Genomic DNA, 23576 nt, shown 5'->3' with positions numbered 1-23576 from the left:
CTCGGCTCCTTGCACAGTTTGGCTATTGTGGACATTGCTGCTATGAAAACTCACCCTTTTAAAGTATACAATCCAGTGGTTCTTAGTATATTCAGAGTTTTGCAGCCATTACTGCTATCTAATTTTATAACATTTTCATTACCCCTAAAAGAAACCCTGTACCCATTAGCAGTCACGCCTCATTTCCCTTCCGTCTCCCTCAGTTCCTGTTATTTACTGTTCTATTTTTTGTCTTTATGAATGTGACAACTCTAGGTTCCATATAAGTGGAATCATAGAATATTTGTCCTTTTGTGTCTAACTTTTTTCATTTAATATATTGTTTTCAAGGTACGTAAGTGTTCATCTGTGTTTGTAACATGTATCAGTATTTCACTTCTTTTTATTTCTAAATAGTATTCCATTGTGTATATACATATATACACCTAATTTTGTTTCTCCATCCATCAGTTCATGAAAATTTGGGTTGTTTCCACTTCTTGGCTTTTATGAATAATGCCGCTATGAACATTAGGGTATGAGTTTATACATGAATGTATGTTTTTATTTATCCTGGGTATATACCTAGGAGTGTAATTTCTGGGTCATAGGGTGAATATGTTTAACTTTTTCAGGAATTGCCATATGTTTCCAAAGTGGCTGAACCACTTTACATTGCCACCTAGAATTCTCACTTTAATAAAGAAAATCTCAAAAGACCAAAATTCTTGTGTTCAAAAAAAGAGATACATAATTCCTTTTTAGAAAATTCATACAGGATACTGAAATGTTAAAGAGCCTCCAGTACTAAAAGTCTGAACAAAGTATGGGAAATCCATAGTTGCAAAAGGAAATAACTATGAAACAAGAAGAAAAATTTTAATTGAAATATTAAAGTGAAACTGTATCAGATAAAAAATGAATAAAATTGTTATCAGCAAAATTTAGTTGTATCTATCATTCCTTACAATTTTTAATACTTTATTCATTTATTTATTTAGAGAGCACGAGCAGGGGGAGGGGCAGAAGGAGAGGGAGAGAGAGAATCTTAAGCAGGCTCCACGCCCAGCATGGAGCCTGACGTGGGGCTCAATCTCATGACCCTGAGATCATGACGTGAGCCAAAATTAAGAGTCGGACACTTAACCAACTGAGCCACCCAGGCACCCCCATTGCTTATAATTTTTAAAATTTTCAAAATGACAGTATTTGAAACTGTTTCACATTTTGCTATCTCATAATGTTGAGTTAATATTCAGTTTCTATTAAATTAAAATACTTCGGCATACATAATGCGTTATGGACACCACATAATTTAGTTTACGTTAATATCAGTCAGACAAGTTACTTACACTGTGATATTCCTATGCTTCTTAAATATAGGAACTCAAATCCTATCAGCTTATACCACATATAGTATGAAAGTGAAATACTTTTTAAAAATCGAATCTGGTATCTGGTATTATTGTAAGCAAGAACCTCGCAGACTTTCAGATTGGACCCCCCTCATTGGAATTTATCCTATTCATTAGGGTCTGTATTTTTGCAGCTTAAATTATGGTTCACAGATCAGCAGTAGCATCACCATCACTGGGAGCTTTTTAGAACTAGACTGTCTGACCTACTGCATACCCATTAAATAAAAATCTACATTTTAATTTTAATAAGCTCTTTAGGTAATTCATATGCACATTAAAGTTTGAGAAGCACTGGTATAAATAATTTGCTGCAGTGACCTCTATAAATAAACTCTTTGAATTAAATCTATATGAACATTGTTTATTTAATGCAATGATAATGTAATATTAAATAATATAATTTAAAATGACATTTAAGAATTTTTATATCACAGATGTGAGCAGAGTAAAAGTAACTTTCCAACTATCTCACATGGCTTCAAAGATGGATTTGAGCAATAGGAGAAATTTTGGTCAGACTAGTAAGAGTACTTAATAGTCTAGTACCATGTCTATCATCTACCTAGTTCTCAGGATCCATGAACGCAACATGTTCAGTAACTTTTAACAACGGCTTTTACCTTCACCAACTATTGTCAAGGGCCCCAGGAATTGATTGTTCGACAAATAATTACCAGGAGCGTGTTAGGTGCCCTACATCTGTTAGGGGTCATAACAAACACATTAATGGCCATGATGAATAGGTAAAAAAAACCTTGGCACAGTGAACGTCACTAAAAGAATTGATAGGGTTGTGGCTACAATGACCCATATTATTGGGATAGAAGGTTGATATCAAATGATCGCATTCTATATTTCTGCTAGAGATCATTCAGAGTTTGAGATGCCATCAGAATGGTGGCTGCCCATTTTCTGAATCTCAGTGTCAGTGCTGATCCTGGCCTCACAACCTATCACTATAACTCCTTCCCAGACAGAGAGGGGCTGACATGATTTGTCTTTATGAAGTACTAATCCTGGGTAGGCTGTAAAAGTTAAAGGAGATAGAGATATATGAGGTGCTTTTTCTCTTCATTGATGAATTCTTTTTTAAATTTTATTTTTTTTAATTTTATTTCCGGTGTAGTTAACATACAGTTTTACATTAGTTTCAGGTGTACAATATAGTGATTCGACACTTCCTTACACCACCCAGTACTCATCACAAGTGCACTCCTTAATCCCCATCACCTATTTAACCCATCCTCCAAACTCTTCCTCTGGCAACCATCTGTTTATCCTCTATAATTAAGAATCTCTTTGTTAATTTGTTTCTCTCTTTTTTGTCCCTTTGTTCATTTGTTTTGTTCTTAAATTCCACGTATGAGTGAACTCATATGGTGTTTGTCTTTCTCTGACTTATTTCCCTTATTGTCTAGCTCTATCTGTGTCATTGCGAATGGCAAGATTTCATTTTTTATGGCTAAATAATATTCCACTGTGTGTGTGTGTGTGTGTGTGTGTGTGTGTGTGTGTGTGTAAGTATATATATGCACTACACTTTCTCTATCCATTCATCAATCGATGGACAATTGGGCTGCTTCCATAATTTGGCTATTGTAAATAATGCTGCTGTAAAAATTGGGGTGAATGTATCCCTTTGAATTAGTGTTTTTGTAACCTTTGGGTAAATACCCAGTAGTGTGATTGCCAGATCAGAGGGTAGTTCTATTTTTAACTTTTTGAAGACCCTCCATAATATTTTCCACAGTGACTGCACCAGTTTGCATTCCCACCAATAGTGGGCGAGGGTCCCTTTTCCTCCACCTCCTTGCCAAAACTTGCTGTTTCTTGAGTTTTTGATTTTAGCCATCCTGACAGGTATGAGGTGATATCTCATTGTAGTTTTGATTTGTATTTCCCTGAGGATCACTAATGTTGAGCATCTTTTTGTCTGTTGGCCATCTCTGTCTTTGCAGAAATGTTTGTTCAGGTCTTCTGCCCATTTTTAAATTGGATTATTTGGTTTTTGGTTGTTGAATTTGATGAGTTCTTTATATATTTTGGATCCTAACCCTTTGTTGGATATGTCATTTGCAAATATCTCCTCCAATTCAATAGGTTGCCTTTTAGTTTTGTTGGTTCTTTCGCTGTGCAGAAGCTTTTTATTTTGATTTAGTCCCAATAGTTTATTGTTCTTTTGTTTCCCTTGCCTCAGGAGGCATATCTAGAAAAAAGTTTCTATGACTGTGTCAAAGAAGTTACTATCTGTGTTCTTTTGTAGGATTGTGATGCTTTCCTGTCTCACATTTAGGTCTTTAATCCATTTTGAATTTATTTTTGTTCATGGTATAGGAAAGTGGTCTAGTTTCATTCTTCTGCATGTGGCTGTCTAGTTTTCCCAACACCATTTGTTGAAGAGACTGTATTTTTTCCATTAGGATATTCTTTCCTGCTTTGTTGAAGATGAGTTGACCATGGAGTTGAGGGTCCATTTCTGGGGTCTCTATTCTGTTCCATTGATCTGTGTGTCTTTTTTTGGAGAATTACAGACCAATATCCCTGATGAACATGGATGTAAAAATTTCATTGCATATTCTAGCTGCCTTTGTCAAAGATTATTTGACCATATAATTGTGGGCTTATTTCTGGGCTTTCTATTTCATTCTATTGATCTATGTGTCTGTTTTTGTTCTAGTACTATACTATTTTGATTACTACAGCTTTGTAATATAACTTGATGTCTGGTATTGCGATACCTCCAGTTTTCTTTTTCTTTTTCAAGATTACTTTGGCTATTCAGGGTTTTTTGTGGTTCTATACAAATTTTAGGATTGTTTGTTTTAGTGCTGTGGAAAATGCTATTGTTATTTCAGTAGGGATTGCATTAAATATGTAGATTGCTTATATTAAATGTGTAATATAGATGTTTTAATATTATTTGTTCTTCCAATCCATGAGCATGCAATATCTTTCCATTTCTTTGTGTTTTCTTCGGTTTCTTTCATCAATGTTTTATAGCTTTCAGAGTATGGGTCTTTTACCTATTTAGTTAAGTTTATTCCTAGCTATTTTACTATTTTTGATGCAATTGTAAATGGAATTGCTTTTTCTTTTTCTGCTGCTTCATTATTGGTGTATACAAATGCAACAGATTTCTGCACCTTGATTTTGTATCCTGTGACCTTACTGAATTCATTTATCAGTTCTAGTAGTTTTTTGGTGGACTCTAGGGTTTTCTATATAGTATCATGTCATCTGCAAACAGTGAAAGTTTTATTTCTTCCTTGCCATTTGAATGTCTTTTATTTCTTTTTGTTGTCTGATTGCTGTGGCTAAGACTTTCAGTACTTGAATAAAAGTGGTGAGAACAGACATCCTTGTCTTGTTCCTGATCTTAGGGGGAAACCTCTGTTTTCACCATAGAGTATGATGTTAGCTGTGGGTTTTTTCATATAAAGCGTTTATTACGTTGGGGTATGTTCCCTGTAAGACCTACTTTTTTGAGGGTTTTTATAATTAATGGATGTTGTAATTTGTCATGCTTTTTCTGCACCTATTGAAATTATCATATGGGTTTTTTCCTTTTTTTGTTGTTGATGTGATGTATCACGTTGATTGATTTACAAATACTGCGCCATCCTTGAATGGGAGGTACTTTTTATCATGAACGTCAATCTCATCATTCTCTTAAAAAGATATATAACATATGAAGTTAAGTCTTCAGTAACCAGTTAAGGAAAAAAATACTTAAAATCTTTTCCTTTTTTTGTAACTTTTTCTATTTTTAATTTCAAACTTCTAGAAAAGCTACAAGAGTAATACAAAGAATTCCTGTTTACCAATTTCTCTCAGATTCCCTTATTTTAAATATTTTACCACATTTGTTTTATCATACTCTCTGTTGACAGACACACACCCACACACAGATCACACACACTAACTTTTTCTGAATCATTTGAGAGTATGTTCCAGAAATGATGTTTTTAATTCTTTTTAATCCATTTTCTGATTATTTATTCTTCATATTACTTCAGACACTGAACCCACCAATTTTGAGGATGATATCGGAAACCCTTTCTTTAAAAATCTGGAATCTTTTCTGATTGTTGCCTCAAGTGCAGGGAAGTCAACCTTCCTTCCTTTTGAATTCACTTAAGCATAGGTAGTGTTGCTACAGCCTATAGAAAATCTAATTGAAGAAAAGTAGTCATTTAATTCAGTGTGGCTTTTTAACACCTGCACTGCTTCTGTGGAAGATGGAAGCTTTTGCTCTTCTAGTTGCCACACTCACTGGGGTAAAGGGCGCGATTTTATGGATCTTTGTTGAGAGGTCATGCCAAGGTAGCTAAAAGGGACTACCTCCATGACTTATTTTAATTTAGCACTGTACTTCCAGAGTGTGAAAATTGCAGATTGTATTATGGGTTATCTCTGGTACCTGAAATAACTGAATACTGGCAAAGGACCTAAAGTAAGTAGCAGTATAAACTTTTTTCAGTGTCTAAGTTCAAAATTAAGTCCTAATAATAATTATGAGAGAATGAAGTAAGCTCCTGGATGGATTTAAATAATGTATTTTTTCAAAGCCACAGCTATTTCCTTTGGGCAAATGAGCTTCCAATAATAGTAGTATTTGGTAAATTTTACCATGTTTTCTAAATAATGCTCTCATAATCTGAATGAATAAGTATAGTTTTCTAAATTGATTTTCTTAAGATCAGAGATGGACTAATTTTGGAATTGGGAGTATCTAGTCAATAGTGATCAAAGTGTCTTTTGCTGTAACCCAGACAGACTGTAGTGCCATCACCTGGAAGAGTGGTGGAAATGCAGAATCTCAGGGCCCATCTAAAAGTCCTGAACCAGAATCTGCATTTTAACAAAATCCCCCAGGTTGTTGTATGTGCATTAAAATTTAAGAGCTATTACACTGATTTGGGAAGTCTAGATCATTATTTATGAGTTAAATGGTTGGGCTTTTGTTAAAGTTTCTGCAAAAGATGCCCTCTTTAGCATCCTGAAAACCAGCTCTGATGCAGGGATTCCTCTGTGGGTTAGCCAAATAGACCTGAATGAGTTTTTTTGCCCAAGGGGAAGAAAGAACAAGTTAGGTGCCTGAAAATTTCCACATCACTTCTTTTCCTCCTTATCTCTGCAGGGGAGTGTAAAATCTTTAGCTTTGCAAGTGCATGGATGTGCTAGAGAGGATAACTTCTCCCTTCTTGGAGGTGATTAATACTGCAGTGGATAAACTAAAACAGAATGGCAGTTTTTTCTGAGACTGCAGGGGAACTTCTGGATTGTAGGAGCTCCCCATTGTTCCATAGTGCATAAACATTCTCTGGAGAGATTTTCCAAATATTCCTTTTCTTTTATGTTATTTTATATATTTTTAGAGCATGTGCCCATGTGCACGTGACAGGGGGGAGGGGTAGAGGTAGAAGTGGAAAGAAAATCTTAGGCAGGCTCCATGCCCAGCGTGGAGCCTGACTTGGGGCTCAATCTCACGACCCTGAGATCATGACCTGAGCCAAAATCAAGAGTCGGACCCTTAACTGACTGAGCCGCCCAGGCACCCCCCCCAAATAGTCCTTTGCACAGAACAAAGATTACTGCTGGCTTACTCCTTGTCTTTTCTTCTGTTGTCCACAAAGACATTTTAATGTAAAAAAGTACTATATATTAGTGTTTAAAATTCAAACAATACAGAAGTGCCTATAGAGAAAATGTGTTCATCTGTCTTTCTATTCCTGCCTTAACCTCATTCCTCAGAGATAGCCACCATTAATATCTTGACTTTCTTATAAGTGGTCTCATATATACATATACACAATTTTTAAAATTTATATATATATATATATATTAGATTTTGAGAGAGTGCACACGAGAGAGAGTGAGAGAGAGACAGAGAGCCCAAGTGGTGGGGGTGGGGCGAAGGGAGAGGAAGAAGCAAGCTCCCCACTGAGCAGAGAGTCCAACATGGGGCTCAATCCCAGGACCCCAGGAGCATGACCTGAGCCGAAGGCAGACACTTAACCGACTGAACCACCTAGGCACTCCTACAGGAAACATTTTTAAATGATATCATACTGCAATGCTGTTTTATAAATTGCTTTTTGTTCTCCTTACTATATCATGAATTGGTTTAATGCCAGTACGCAAATCATTAACATGATGATAAAAATTCATTATAAAAACATGAGCTATCTATCCATCAACAAACTACTCTCTACCTGGGGTTTGCAATAGAGAAAATAGCTAGAAGAACTTGGTACAACCAAAGTTTTGTTTACTCAGTTAGTTCAGATTTTCTAGAGAACTGGGATGGGCAGTATTGAAAATTGAAGTCACTTTCTAGAAAGTGTAAAAAGCAGTGCTGAGAGATCTAGGTCCATGCTGGTTTTAAAGGAATGAATTAACAGTGCCTGGAGGTGTGGATTGTGATGAATGACGAGGATGCAGCTGAGGAATACCTCAAATGAAAAGAATCTTTCCCTGTCCACCAGATACAAATGAGCCATTGGTAATAATAGCTCAGACCTCATCGGAAATGCCGCTTTTGACCTCAACTAATGAATTTTATACTAAAATGATGACACCAATTCACGATGTGGAGGCAAAGACTTCATCTAAGTGTTACATACAGGTCACTGGTATGACTTGTGCTTCCTGTGTAGCAAACATTGAACGGAATTTAAGACGAGAAGAAGGTGAGACACTCTTGGAGCCTGTTATTTTGTGTATTGATTTGAGTACTCTGTCTTTTTTGTCCTCTTAGGTGTTTTATAACCATTTTTGTGGTTCTTGCCAAGGCCTTGTGAAGTCTTGCATATGAGTGATGTGCAGGACGACCTTGACTTTCTGACAGCCAATTTTTCTGTTTTGTTCCCTTAGTTCCCAAGTTCCTATCTTGTTTACCTCACGGTCACATTTTAATATCAATGAAATTTGTAGAAAAATAGCAGAAGGTAATATATGAAGTTACTATTCTCTATGGACCTTGGTTGCAATGGATTTTAGGAAACACACAAACTTTCTGATAAAGCTGTGCTTAAAACTAATGACCGCAGTTCCTAAGTTTCATTATTGCTGTACCTGGACCAAGAACTAGACCAAAACCAAGTTTGTTTAGAATTCTATTATTCTCTTCCAACAGTTTGATCGCTGATCTTTGCTTGCAGTAAAAATGTTAAAAAGTTACTCAATATTGTGTATAAATGTTAACTCTAGGTTATAAAATCATAGAAAATTTATAGCATACTTTTTTATTCAGTTATACTCAAATGTTTTACCTTATAAGTTTGCATTCATATTAATAGACTTCATACTGTGGCATAATAGATTTGTTAACCGTAGAGATATGCAGTTATGTTTAATGAGACTGAAATCATAGGTTTGGTACTAGCCCCAGTGTCTTAAATAATACATGCCCTTAGTCATAGGGTCCAAATAAGTAAGATTAGTATCAGCTTATCCCCTCTATTGTGGGGCAGTAACTCAAAGTATATGATAATAATACAGGCCTGGGGTCCATAGGCCTTATATTTACCATATATATATATATATATAGATATATATACACATGTGTATACACACACACACACACACACACACACACACACACACACCTTACCTTATATATACAGGTCAGAATATTATAACAAAGTGTATGTTATACAGAGCCATCTTCAGTTATTACCATATCTGCATTGTGTCATTTTTGCATGTCATTTCAGTCTGCATTATATCTAATTAGAATGCAGTTGAGGCTGAAGCTTATATTACACTTTGAATGATTAAAAGGGGAAAGGAGGGAGGTTACAAACAAATGAAAGCAAAAGAAGTTTGTAAGGTTCCTGTTTAATTTTAGAACCAACTATTTTTGGCAATTCAGAAACAGCCTTTTTCACGAGACAAGCAATGCCTGTGCCAATCATGAATCTTTAAAAAAAAAATCCATTGTGTTGCTTGGTTCTTAAGTTGCTTCCTACTATCCCCTTTACCACCTCTTTACCCAGTTAGGAATACCATTGGCCTAACTGGGGTCACTATATTCACTTTTTAGAAAACTAAGTAACACTGGTTATCTCTTCATTTAGTTTGCATTATATTTCTAAAAATGAATAGAGTTTAATTATAGTTTGAACTAAGAGTTTAGAAAGTTATCCATAATTTATATAAGTATGAAACCTATTTTTGAGAGTCAAATTTTCCCTTCTATTTCTGTTTGGCTATAGATTACATCCAAATGAAGCAAAAAGATTTTTTCTGCTTTCTCTGTACCCTACTCTTATTACTGACGCTTTCCTATGAACTGATCCTCTGAATTATTTGGTATCCACAAAGCCCAGAATGTAAGCATTTTATATAGAAAACTTAGATTATATAGGTACTTTGTTTTCTTATTAAAAACTATCATTAATATTATTTTTTTTCCTTTTATCCAACGGCAGAGTTAACCTATGGACTGTTGATCCCCATTCCTTTTCAGGTAGCCACCAAGTGCATAGATTACCCGAAAGAGCTGACACTTCTGCTCTGCAGAATTAATTTTCTTCCTGGCAATGACAGCAATAGCTGGCCTTGAGAAGTAGGGTGGTTGTTAATAAAAGGCTTGTGCTAGAGAACAGGTTGACTGTGATAAAATGAACTCCTTTGTTTTGTTAACAAGTTCTATGGCACTTTTTCCCCCTATGAATAAGAGCACTTTATATTAGTGTCTGCCAGACAGTAAAATTTGGTAATTGTAAGAAATGACTATGTTTTGATTATGTTTTAATGTGCCTGTTGGTACATTCTTAAATTCTTTGCTGTGACTGCAGTGATTTCCTTAAGTGCATGAGTTCTTTTATCTAGAGCTCTGTCTTACTAGTTTCTACAAGTGCTTTATATTTACATGGTAAGGCCTCAACCTATCACAATTCATGGGTCTTACCTGGATCCCAATTCAAGAAAACAGACTGTGTTAGGCAAACTAATAAACAATTACAAGATAATTCTGGAAATGTGAATTCTGCCTGGATATTTGGTGATATTGAAGAATTATTTTAGGTGTGATAATGGTACAATGGGTATTTTTTAAGAGAAGAGTCTATCTTTCAGAGATATGTATTTAAATATTTACATATGAAATGATATATTATCTGGGTTTTGCTTTAAAATAATCAGGGTAGAGTATAGGAAGTAAGAGGATAGGAATATAGATGAAACAAGATCAACCCCAGTATTAGGGTTTTTTTTTTTGAGATTTATTTATTTATTTAAAGAGAGAGAGAGAGAGAGAACGGGGGAGGGGGAGAGGGAGAGAGAGAATCCTTAAGCAGGCTCCCCACTGAGCATGGAGCCCAATGTGGGGCTCGATCTCAGGACCCCTGAGATCTTGACCTGAGCTGAAATCAAGAGTTAGCTGTCTAACGTACTGAGCCACCCAGGTACCCCCAGCCCCAGTATTATTGATAATTGTTGAAACTGGGCAATGGTTTTATCAAGTTTTTATGTTGTTCTCTCTTTTGGGTATATATAATTGAAAATTTCCATAATAAGAAGTTGAAGAAATTAAGGCCCCCTTTCAAATAGTTTTATTTGGTTTGGGTTCAAGACTGTATAAAAATTAAGTTATAAATTTTTCTAGGTTCATTTTAATCCTTTTACAAAGGAAAAAAAGCTAATAACTTTACTCTTTTTATAAGGATGTTATCTCAATTGTTTTTCTTATCAATGGTTCTAGGAATATATTCTGTACTTGTGGCTCTGATGGCTGGCAAGGCAGAAGTAAGGTATAATCCTGCTGTTATACAACCCCCAGTGATAGCTGAGTTCATCCGAGAGCTTGGATTTGGAGCCACTATGATAGAAAATGCTGATGAAGGAGATGGTGTTTTGGAACTTGTTGTAAGTAATCATTTTTGTGTGATTGATAAAATTTCCGGGAAAAACTTAGGGAGGATTCAGAAAATAGTTCCAAAGATATTTAAGGGTTGCGAAAATAAGACATAAAAGGAAAATTAAGGAAACTGGAAAGTAGAAGGAAAAGATATGACTTAACGGTGGCCTTTAAGCATGGAATGTAAAAGATAATCATTTCTCTATTAACAACCAAAAAAGGAGATTTAGGTTTGAATAAATAAATGAAAATCAGCTTTTAAAATATAGTATGATTCCTACCTAATAACAAAGAAAAGAATAAATTTCAGATGCATTGTAGACTATAAATGAAGCCATAGAACCAGGTGTAAGGCATATTGGTTTAAAATGGCCATTTTCTCCAATCCAGCAAATTGCGTTTTATTTGTATAACTTAAACAATTAAAACAAAAAACTTAATACTGTACTGAAATTAGTTCCAGCTCAATCAAAAATTTGAACGTAAAAAAACATGAAATTAGTAGGAGAAATATTTAGAGCTCTTTCCCCAGTATTTTATTATAAAAACTTGAAACATCAGGAAAATCAAAAGAATTGTACAGTGGACACCCTTATACCCACCATCTAGATTCTCCATTAACATTTTATTGTATTTGTTTTACTATGCATAAGTCTATTAATCCATTGTGTAAATAATTTTAGACTCACAAAGTTGCAAAACTAATAGAGAATTTCTATGAAGCTTCTACCCAGCTTTTCCCAATAATAACGTCTAATCTATCACTTAAAAAATAATAGTTGAGTGGAAATGGCCTAAGTATCATACAAAACCTATAAAAGAAAAGATTGATAAATTCGTGTCCATAAAAATTTCTTTTTGGAAGGAAAACACCATAAACAAAGTCAAAAGACAAGTAAATTGAATTATTTCTTACCATAGATGAAGGTGAATTTTCTTAATATATGAAGAGATATTATAAATCAATAAGAACCAACAACCTGGAAGAGAGATAGTAAAGGATATGTACTGAAAATTCACAGAAAATTCAAAATGTTATCACTTTAAACATATGAAAAGATGTTCACCCTCACTTGTAACAAGAATAAAGCAAATTAAAACTGCATTGAAATACCATTTTTCCTATGGACTCCAGGAAACAAACTGAGGGTTTCAGAGGGGAGGAGGGTGGGGGGATGGGCTAGCCCGGTGATGGGTATTAAGGAGGGCTCGGATTGCATGGAGCACTGGGTGTTACACGCAAATAATGAATCATGGAACATTACATCAAAAACTAAGGATGTACTGTATGGTGACTAACATAACATAATAAAAAAAATGAAACCAAAACAAAAGAAATGCCATTTTTTCATCTATTAGATTGGTAAAGATAATACACAATTTTGTTAACACTGTGTGATCTCTCATATATTGCTAGTCGAGAGCCAGTTGATACAGGCTCTTAGCAGGGGGTTTGGCAATGTCTATCAAAAGTAAAATTGCACATTCCCTTTGCTTTAGAAGTTCTACTCACAGGAGGTTATCCAACAGACAGAGTTGTGTATGTATGAAATGACATACTATGTGCATTATAGTGTTTTTTTATTTTTTTATTATAGCAAAAGATAAAACAACTAAATGTTAATCACTGGGGACTAGATACATAAATTACATCCATATAGTAGGATACTAAGCAGCTATTAAAAAGAATGGGTGGGTTTTTATTTTTATTTATTTATATATTTGAAAAAAAATTTTAAGGTTTTATTTTTAACAAATTTCTACACCCAACATGGAGCTTAAACCCACAGCCCTGAGATCAAGAGTCATATGCTCCATCGACTGATCCAGGCAGACACCCCCATGGACTTTTATTTTTTTTTAACTTTTTTTTAAAGATTTATTTATTTTAGAGAGGGAGAGGGAGAGAGTCTCAAGCAGATGCCATGCTGAATGCAGAGCCTGACACGGGACTCAGTCTTACTACCTGGAGATCACTACCTGAGCCGAAGCCAAGAGTGGGATGCCCAGTTGTGCCACCCCTAGTTTTTAAAGACTTCTGAAACTTAGGGGGCACCTGGGTGGCTCAGTTGGTTAAGCATCTGCCTTTGGCTCAGGTCATGATCTCAGGGTCCTGGGATCCAGCCCCACATCAGGATCCCTGCTCAGCAGGGAGTCTGTTTCTCCCTCTCCCTCTCCCTCACCCTGCTTGTACTGGTGCTCTATCAAATAAATGAAATAAAATCTTTAAAAAATAAATAAAACTTAATAGATTTATTGAAATATAATTCACATACCACAAAACTTGCCCTTTTAAGGTGTACAATTCAGTGTATATCCTCAGAGCTGTGCAACTGTCACCATATCTAATTTTAAGAGATTTTCATTAACCCAAAAAAGAAACGTCTTGCCTGTTAGCAGTCACTCCTCATTCTTGATATTAAGCATTTGAGTCTTCTTTCTTTTTTTCCTTGGTCAGTCTAGCCAAAAGTTTGTCAATTCTGTCAGTTTTTTCAGAAAAACGATTTTTGGTTTTGTTGATTTTTCTCTATTCTCTGTTCTATTAATTTCCACTCTAATCTTTGATTTCCTTCCTTTTGCTTGCTTTACGTTTAGTTTGCTCTTCTTTTCTAGTATCTTAACATGGAAGGTTAGGTTATTTATTTGAGATCTTTCTTATTTTTTTAATATTGACATTTACAGCTACACATTTCCCTCTAAGTACTGCTTTCATTTCAGTTATGGTACTTTTCAATTCCAGACTGTCCATTGGGCCTTTTTAATAATCTCTCTCTTTATTGACATTATTTATTTGGTGAGATCGCATTCTTATATTTTCCTTTAATTCTTTTTTTAAAAGATTTATTTATTTATTTTAGAGAGAGTGCAAGTTGGGGGAGGGGCAGAGGGAGAGAGAGAGAGAGAATCCTCAAGTAGACTGCCTGCTGAGCAAGGAGGAGCCCAACATGGGGCTCATTCCCAGGACCCTGAGATCATGACCTGAGCCGAAATCAAGAGTCAGCCACTTAACCAATTGAGCCATCCAGGCGCCCCCATCTGATTTTCTTTAATAAATGCTTCCTGGATTGCTGAAAGCTTTTATTTAATTTCCAGATTTCAAAAAAAAGTTGTTTTTGACAGTTTTTGCCAGTTTTCTCATTGCTTTTATGGAAGAGATAATTTTCAAAGACCTTTACTACACCATTACTGATACTCTTTCAGTAGATACTCTTGAATAAAAGCTTTGTAATTTGTCGTATACTCTTTAGTCACTTCCCAGAGTCTTTAAAGGGTTGTTTTTGAAACTTTTGTTCAATTTTATTTTTGCTTTTGGGGGAAAGGATTTGCTGAACTCCACACATGGTCATTCTGGAAGTTCTGCTATTCCGTTTTAGAATTCAATACCAAGCTGAACTAGAACCTCACCGAAGACGTAAGGCAAAATACATTTTTAGACAAAGGTATATCACTTTTGTCATCCATTAACCTTTGGTAAAAGTAATACTGAAGACTAAAAAATCTAGAGGGAAACAAGACATTGAATACAGGAAATGATAGATGTCCAATCCTCTATTACTTAGTAGTGACAGGAAGAGGGAGACTGAGATCCTCTTCTATTTAACCTGTTGCAGCTGGGACCATATCTTTATTCAATGTAATTTTATATAAAAACAGCATTCTAATGAACATATCTGAAGGATATAAATAGTGCAGATAAGATCTTGTGTGTTCATCCCATGTTACAATTCATGTTTGATGGAGGAAAAAGTAGATTTCTGAATAACAAAACCTTTGTCTTTAACAGGTGAGAGGAATGACGTGTGCCTCCTGTGTACATAAAATAGAGTCTATCCTCACAAAACACAGAGGGATCTTCTACTGCTCTGTGGCCCTGGCAACCAACAAAGCACATATTAAATATGACCCAGAAATTATTGGTCCCAGGGATATTATCCATATGGTTGAAGTAAGTGGTAAGATTTTGCATTTCTGTGTTCTTACCTATTCAGTCAGCACTCTGTTCAGTCACTTCTTGTTTATATCAGAGACAATGAAAAAGATCTGGTCCCTTTGATTACTCTCAATTAACATGTCTCAAATTTAACATAAATGTGTTTACAACCTTTCTTTTCTTGGTCTTTGTCAGGAAGAGTTAGGCAAAGGCGTATTGGCACTATTAATCAGGAGTAGACTGTAGGTGGAACCACAAATCCTTTAAAAATAATTAGAAAATGGCAGTAAAGTACAATTTGTTGTAAGAGTAATCATTAAGAAAACAAGCGTCATGCTAGATGCTTTATTGTACCTAGATCAAAGCAAACAATGTAATTTTTAAAAATTTGTATATAGTTGACACAACGTTATATTAGTTTCAGGTGTACAACATAGTGATTCAACAACTCAGTAGTTATACTATGCTCACCACAAGTGTAGCTATCATCTATCATCATACAACACTATTACAATACCAGTGACTATATTCCCTATGCTGTGCCTTTTTTCCCCATGACTTATTTATTCCATAACTGGAAGCCTGTATCTCCCACTCCCTTTCACCTACTTCACCCATCTCCCATCTACCTCCCCTCTAGCAATCATCAGATTGTTCTCTATTTATAGGTCTGATTCTGCTTACAAATGATGTATTTTTAAGTATGAAATTTAAAAGACCAAACCCTTTTATTTGTCACAAACTTATCTCATGTTCTTCAATAAATCAAGTGGTAGTACATGTGAAAATGCTTTAAAAGTTTTAATGATTGGAGCCTATTCATAGTTCAGATAAGATCCTATTAGTATGGATAACAATACCATTAATGTGAAGCTAGCATTATTGAGTATTTACTATGAGCCAGTTACCAAGATTGCAAAGCTTCAACTCTAAATATAATTCTCACAACAGTGCTGTCATCTTCATTTTGGACATGACGAAACTCAGGTTAGGAGAAGTTAAGTTACTTGCCCAAAATCACATAGCTATTAAGTGTCATAACTGGGATTTGAGCCTATTCTTTCTTTCTTTTTTTTAAAAAAGATTTTATTTATTTATTTGAGAGAGAGAGATTGAGGGCAGGCAGGAGGAGGGAGAGGGAGAAGCAGACTCCCTGGGAATCTGACATGGGGCTCGATCCTGGGACTCCAGGATCATGACCTGAGCTGAAGGCAGATGCTTAACTGACTGAGCCACCCAGGCACCTCAAGCCTATTCTTTCTGTCTCTAAAGCTCATGCTTGCTTTTTTCACTGTGCTGTACTACACTGCCAACAAATATAAGATGACAGCATTTTCCTGAGCAGTTGAAAATATAGTGTATGTTACTATGTGCATATGAGTCTTACTTATGTGTAGTTTCCTTTAATACTTCGTTTTATTGCAGAAAATTTTTGTTCATGTTCTTTTTCTGATAGAAGAAGAGCAGAGACTGCATCTGCAAAAACTGGAATAATATATTTAATATGGTGCTAACTTCTGTGGCGTGTTATTCAGTTTTCTGTACTTGTTCAGGGGATGGATGGATAGATAGATGTCAAAGCTAAAATTAAAAAAAAAGGTGATTAATGTATATCAATACCAGTGGGTGATGCTTGTCTAAATGTAAGATTTGTGATTTTATTATTGAATTCTGTCTTTATTAGGTCATCAAACACTGTCAGCCTGACCAAGTAACGGATTCTGCTTTTTTCTAAAATTACGTATTGGAGGCTTTAGCCTACTTTTTGATATAATAAGAATCTTAGTGAGGACAACTGCACTTGAGTTGAATCATTAGTTTGAGAACAGTAGGATAGACATTAACTAGAGGTTAAGGAACTATTCATTTCTTTGATGAAAGATTATAAACAAAAGCAATTAAGAGAAGGGAGCATATCTTCATCTTTGCACTCACCAGAGTGACTTGCCCTCAGTAGTTGAGTTGAATTGTTTTTAATGACAGTACCGTGTCTTTGAATTTCTCTATATAATATTTTTATATTCAATAAAATAATTGTTTTCTCATAAATTTCCTTAGAGCTTAGGTTTTGAAGCTTCTTTGGTCAAGAAGGATCGATCAGCAAGCCACCTGGACCATAAACGAGAAATAAGACAGTAAGTGCTTTTGGTGTGTCAATGAAAAACAGATTTTGATGCTTTGTTACAAATTTTTTTTTAAGAGAGAGGAAGAATGAGGAAGAGGCAGAGGAAGAGGATGAGAGAATCTTAAGCAGGCTCCACACTCAGCACAGAGCCTGACGCAGGGCAATCTCATGACTCTGAGATCATGACTTGAGCCAAAATCAAGAGTTGGGTGTTTAACCAACCGGGCCACCCAGGTGCCCCTTTGTTACAAGTTTAACATCCTGTTGACATGTCGGGTTTTACAGTGTCATCCTTATATTGGGTGGAGTGGTCACAATTTCTGTTTCCCTGTAGTACATAGACTCTTTAACCATCAGCCACTTACTAAAAGGATTTTTCTTTTCTACGTAAGGTGGAGACGGTCCTTCCTTGTGAGCCTCTTTTTCTGTATTCCTGTAATGGGGCTGATGATATATATGATGGTTATGGATCACCATCTTGCAGCTCTTCACCATAATAAGAACATGAGTCAAGAAGAAATGACCAACATTCATTCTTCCATGTTCCTGGAGCGCCAGATCCTGCCAGGATTGTCCATTATGAATTTGCTATCCTTTCTATTGTGTGTACCTGTACAGGCAAGTGAAATGTTAGCAAGTATATATGTTAATAATGAAAAATAACAAAATGTGACAGGCAAGGCTATTTTCAATTGCAAAACAGATATTAGCCAGAAGTTCGGTCACTTTATGCTAAATGCTTTATAAAAGTAATCTTAAACTGAGTGGTTAAAGTAGATAATAAATTCCACTTAACTCCTAAGGATATTGTTTAACAACAAAGCAGAGAAAAAGAGTTCAATTCATGCTTAGATATGAATTTAGCATTCATATCTGCTGTTGTGTATAACTTTATGTTTAAAGTTATAATAATAAAATAGATTATATTTTATTTATATTTGTATTTAATATTCTATATTAAATATATTAAAAGTAATTATATTATGGTTACTATATTAAGTATATTTATAAATATATTTTAATTATTAACTTATATAACATAAAATGATGGTAATAATCATAATATTATGTTATTATTTTAATTATTTCTCCCTGGTACTGAAATACATTACTTTTTGTATGTTTTCAGCTCTTCTTTTCAGATAAACTTTTACTATGGAACACTTCATCTAATAAATCTATTCCTTTTTCTGATCCTTATAAAAGGCAATGATGATTTTAAGAACATCTTAGTATGTTTCTCTCTACTAATTAAAAATAAGCTTTTCAGTTATGTTTACCAATGAAAACAGCCAGCAGTTCCAGTCGCTTGTGATATATACCACTTGGGTTGAATTTTAGTCAGGGGAGCTGAGTTTTATATTAAAAAACCGTTGTCAAAAGAATGTAATTGTTTTCTTAGTTCTTGTGTTTGCTAGCATCTAAAAGAAAAATCCAGGAATCATCTGACTTTCTTTATATTATGGAATATCCATTGGATCATAGAGAACAGCTGCCAAGGTCTGCAGCAGTTTGAATCTCAACACACACATACCTGCTAAAATGCAAACATTATTGTTTCAGCCTAAAATCTTTCCTTAGTGTTTATGGATTAGATAAAAGCAAAAGGAAATTAACATTGGGACTGTATCTTTGTTGCTGAGCTATGAATGTGAATTTCAGCATTTTTTTAAAAAGCAATAATTATTGTTTCTATATTGCAGTTTTTTGGAGGCTGGTACTTCTACATCCAGGCCTACAAAGCCCTGAAGCATAAAACTGCAAATATGGATGTACTGATTGTGCTGGCAACCACCATTGCATTTGCCTACTCTTTGGTTATTCTTCTGGTTGCGATGTATGAAAGAGCCAAAGTAAACCCAATTACTTTCTTTGACACACCTCCTATGCTATTTGTGTTTATTGCACTAGGCCGGTGGCTGGAGCATATAGCAAAGGTAAAGTAAGAGAGGGTGACGTTTGTTAAAATCTTGGATGGACAAGTGATCCTATTTTCTAGACCAATTATTGGAAATATGCATTGATTTATATAATTGACAAAAGAAATACTTCTGTTTTGGTAACGTTATTTAAGTTAAATATTCCTTTAGAAGATTTACCAAATTTATGTAATTAATACTGTCGATAGTATAGTATATCCATGTTTATTTTAAGAGAGAGACATTTGCTAAGTACTTATTTATATCACATTATTAATGGAAAAATTGATGCGACCACAAGATTTAAAATAATGATGGAAAAGATATTCACCCATAATCCCTTGCTATAATGGAAATTACTTTCTAATTCTCTTCTATATACCTTTATATTTTAGAGTGGCTAACATTGTATACATACTAGTTTATCCTTAACACTAGGAAGTTTTTCCCCCATTTTTGCAGTCCAGGTAGAAATATTTGGTATTTTCTAAATAATATTCTGTCAAATCATTGTGCTATAACTCACTAAACCATTTTGGTTTTGTTCTCAATTAGATTGTTTCCAAGTTTAAATTTTAGATAATCCTGTATTAAACTTATTTGTGTTTAATAGTAATTTCTGTTCAATTAATATCTTAGGATAAATTACAAAGTGTATGAGTAAAGGGCATAAGTCTTTTTATGGCTCATGCAACGAGTTGTAACATTCTTTTGTCAGTAAGAATATGTTAGTGAAGTAGTTTTGCTACACCTTCATCAGCATTAACTCCTGTATAAGTTCTTGCTAAGTTAGTAGGCATTAAGTGGTATCATAGAGTTGCTTTTGTTTGCATTTCTTCCATTAATAGCCGGAATAAACATTTTTCTACACACGAGGTATTTTATTTCTTCTTAAACAAATTGCCTGATGATGTCCTTTGCTCATGTACCTGAGTTCCTGATGTTTTTCTTGTTAATTATAATACATTTTATATTTTGTATACTTTGTATTTTTGAAGTGAAACATTTTCTAATTTGAAGTAATTAATATTCCTAAAGCTATCTTTTTGGCAAATGTTAAGTATGATATCTTTATTTTAGGTAGAACCTGAGCTTTTTCTTCCTTAACATTGTTAACATGTTTGTTTTAATTTGTAGGGCAAAACATCAGAGGCTCTTGCTAAGTTAATTTCACTACAAGCTACGGAAGCAACTATTGTAACTCTTGACTCTGATAATATTCTCTTAAGGTATTTATTTTCATTCTTCCCCCTTATCTTTTTAACTTCTTACAAAAAAAATAACAAATATACCCAGAAGTAGTGAGAAGAGTATAATGAACCCACATCATCTGTCTCCCAGATTTAACAATTATTCACATTTTGCCAGACTTCATCTATACATTCTATTTTTATATTGTTGCAGTAGTATTTTAAATTCCAGTTATATTGGTTTATTGCTAAATATTCCTGTAGTATCTCTAAAAATAGGACATATTCCTATGTAACTATAAGACCATATTGCATTTAACAAAATTAACAATACCTTAATATCATCTAATATGTATGTAGTCTGTATTCTCATTTCTCCTATTGTCTCCAAAAAGTTATTTATTTACTTTAGAGATGGGGAGAGAGAGAGAGAGTGCTCGAGAGAGTGAGAGTGAGTGCACACGTGTGAGTTGGGGGAGGAGCACATGGGGAAGAGCAGATGGGGAGGGTGCGGGAGGGGAGAAGAATCTCAAGCAGACCCTGCCCTGAGCCCAGAGCCCGTTGTGGGGCTTGATCTCACCCTGAGATCATGACCTGACCAAAACCAAGAGTTAGATGCTTAACTGACTGAGCCACCCAGGCGCCCCTGTCTCCAAAAGTTTTGTTTCTTTGTTTGAAATGGAAACTAAACAAGGTCCATGTGTCAAAGCATCTGACTGATATGTTTCTTTTAATCTAGAACAGCTCATCCCTCCTGTTCACCCCCCCACACACCCCGCCCCTTGCAGATGACTTGTTAGAGGACCATCCATCAATTGTCCTGTAGAATATCACACAGTATGAATTTAACTCTTTGGTTCCTTGTGGTGTCATCTAACTTGTTCTATAACTCCCGTTACCTGTAAAGTGAAAGTTAGAGTTAAAGACTTTATAAGATTTCATTCTTTTCTAAAAAAATTCATTCTTTTGTATTTCTCATTTATATACTCATAAAATTATGTAGGCAAATTTACACAAATTAATTTTTTCTTAAGATTTTATTTATTTGCCAGATAGAGAGAATGAGCACAAGCAGGGAGAGCAACAGGCAGAGGGAGAAGCAGGTTCCCCACTGAGCAAGGAGTCTGATGTGGGGCTCTATCCCAGGACCCTGGGATCATGACCTGAGCTGAAGGCAGGCATTTAACCGACTGAGCCACCCAGGCATCCCATAAATTGTTTAGTTAAATAAAACCCCTCGTATTATTTTCTAAAGCTTTCATTTATTAATTCAATCACTATTCAACAAATATATCCTTTGTGCCAGGTACTGAGCAGTTCTTCAACAGTGAACAGGACTGACGTTGTAGTTCCCAGCTTAAACGTTAGTTCTAGTTTCCATTGGTAGCAATTATGGAGCCACAAGCTTGACATGAACCAATAAGCCTGCATGGAAAGATTGGGGTGAGAAGCATGTTTTCCCAATGCTTTTTATTTTAACTCCTATCCAGTGAAGAACAAGTGGATGTGGAACTCGTACAACGTGGAGACATCATTAAAGTGGTTCCAGGAGGCAAATTTCCAGTGGATGGTCGTGTTATTGAAGGGCATTCTATGGTAGATGAGTCCCTTATCACAGGTATGTTCTTTTAGAGAATCATGACATGAAAGTAAAGTGGATCCAAAGTGTTAATAAAAAATAGGAATAAAAGGTGAAGAGCTTTTTGTAGAAACTATGGAATGAGTAAATGATGAGTAAAGAGAATAGGAATTCTTTTTAAGACTGTATTAAATCAATTTCTGTAGACTTACTTTGTGTTTTTCGTTATGCTACTGAAAGCTTTTTTCACTGAGGATTATTAATTACTAGAATGTGTAACCAAAGGAAGTTGTCTCATTCTGATGTAGAGCCCAAGAGACTTTGGCAGATTTTCTTGAGCAAATACCTATTTGTTTTCCTGCCCTAAAGAGTGGTCTGGTCGGAGGTGGAATAGGACTCCAGGTTTTCCACATCAGGGTCTGCTCTAAGAACTTAGGCCTTGGAGTAGTTTTCGAGACCTTAGATAACTAAGGCCAATCTGGAACAGAACCAAAGGAATACCTTTCCTGTCTGAACCCTCAGGATAGCCAGAAGAGGCTCAGCTTCTGGACTATGAGGAAATAATTTAGGACTCTGTGTTTCTCAGTAGGGTGCTACTGCCAGTTCAGATGGGACAGTTCTTCTGGGGGACTGCTTGCACATTGTAATACATTTAGTATCCCTGACCCTGGCCCACTAAATTGGAGTAGCAGTACCCCATGCTCCAGCAGTAGTTAGTATAAACAAGAACTCCCACGTTTCTAAATGCTCCTTGGGAACATATTGAGGACCCGTGATCTAAGACTAGGGTCAGCTTTAAAAGTGTCTGCACGTAAGAGCTGACTTAATAGATTTTTCTAGTTTAAGATATGTGTCCCTGGGTTTGTCCTAGAACTGACATAAGAAAAAAGGGAGGGCAACTTTCACCTAGGTGTTTATCCAGATTCTATTTCATGAAGTAAGAATCTCCTTTCTACATATTTTTGACAATTAATAAATAACAGCATGTTTCAAGATAGTATGCATTTATGCTCCCTAAATCTGTCTTTATTCCTTATACAGGGGAGGCAATGCCTGTGGCTAAGAAGTCTGGCAGCACAGTAATTGCTGGTTCCATTAACCAGAATGGGTCGCTACTTATCCGTGCAACCCATGTTGGAGCTGACACAACACTTTCTCAAATTGTTAAACTTGTGGAAGAGGCACAAACGTCAAAGGTAACTTAATTCCCTAGGAGAAACAGAAAGTATTTTTTTCCAAGGCTGCTCAGTATAAATCTTGATCTAGCGTTTATATTTTCCTTTAACTCCGGTTGCATTAATATGGAGATTATTAAAATATTTGTGTGTAATACCAAATATACTCTGTATTCATTATCAAAAAAAGGAGACTTTGATACATGTGTTGTTGTTGTTGTTGTTGTTATTATTTTTATTATTATTATTATTCTAGGCTCCTATCCAGCAGTTTGCAGACAAACTCAGTGGCTACTTTGTTCCTTTTATTGTTATTATTTCCATCACTACCCTCTTGGTTTGGATTATAATTGGATTTCTGAATTTTGAAATTGTGGAAACCTACTTTCCTGTAA

At 35.2% G+C, this 23576-nt stretch overlaps 1 protein-coding gene across 3 annotated transcripts in view; it reads left to right on the top strand.

Annotated features, from left to right (window-relative positions):
• Positions 1-23576, top strand: part of ATP7A (ATPase copper transporting alpha) — a 151834-nt gene that overhangs the window by 91370 nt on the left and 36888 nt on the right. For all 3 annotated transcript variants that reach the window (XM_087859794.1, XM_087859793.1, XM_087859795.1), the window contains exons 5-14: positions 7886-8089; positions 11107-11270; positions 15047-15208; positions 17252-17328; positions 17711-17936; positions 19022-19255; positions 20375-20466; positions 21918-22045; positions 23048-23202; positions 23438-23572. In XM_087859794.1, the coding sequence (XP_087715920.1) occupies positions 7886-8089; positions 11107-11270; positions 15047-15208; positions 17252-17328; positions 17711-17936; positions 19022-19255; positions 20375-20466; positions 21918-22045; positions 23048-23202; positions 23438-23572 (1577 nt within the window). The remainder of the gene's footprint in view (positions 1-7885; positions 8090-11106; positions 11271-15046; positions 15209-17251; positions 17329-17710; positions 17937-19021; positions 19256-20374; positions 20467-21917; positions 22046-23047; positions 23203-23437; positions 23573-23576) is intronic.

Source organism: Ursus americanus, chromosome X (assembly GCF_024610735.1).
Source record: "Ursus americanus isolate L20-20 chromosome X, mUrsAme1.1.p, whole genome shotgun sequence".
Taxonomy (NCBI): Eukaryota; Metazoa; Chordata; class Mammalia; order Carnivora; family Ursidae; genus Ursus; species Ursus americanus.
This window is presented reverse-complemented; position numbering and strand designations above follow the sequence as displayed.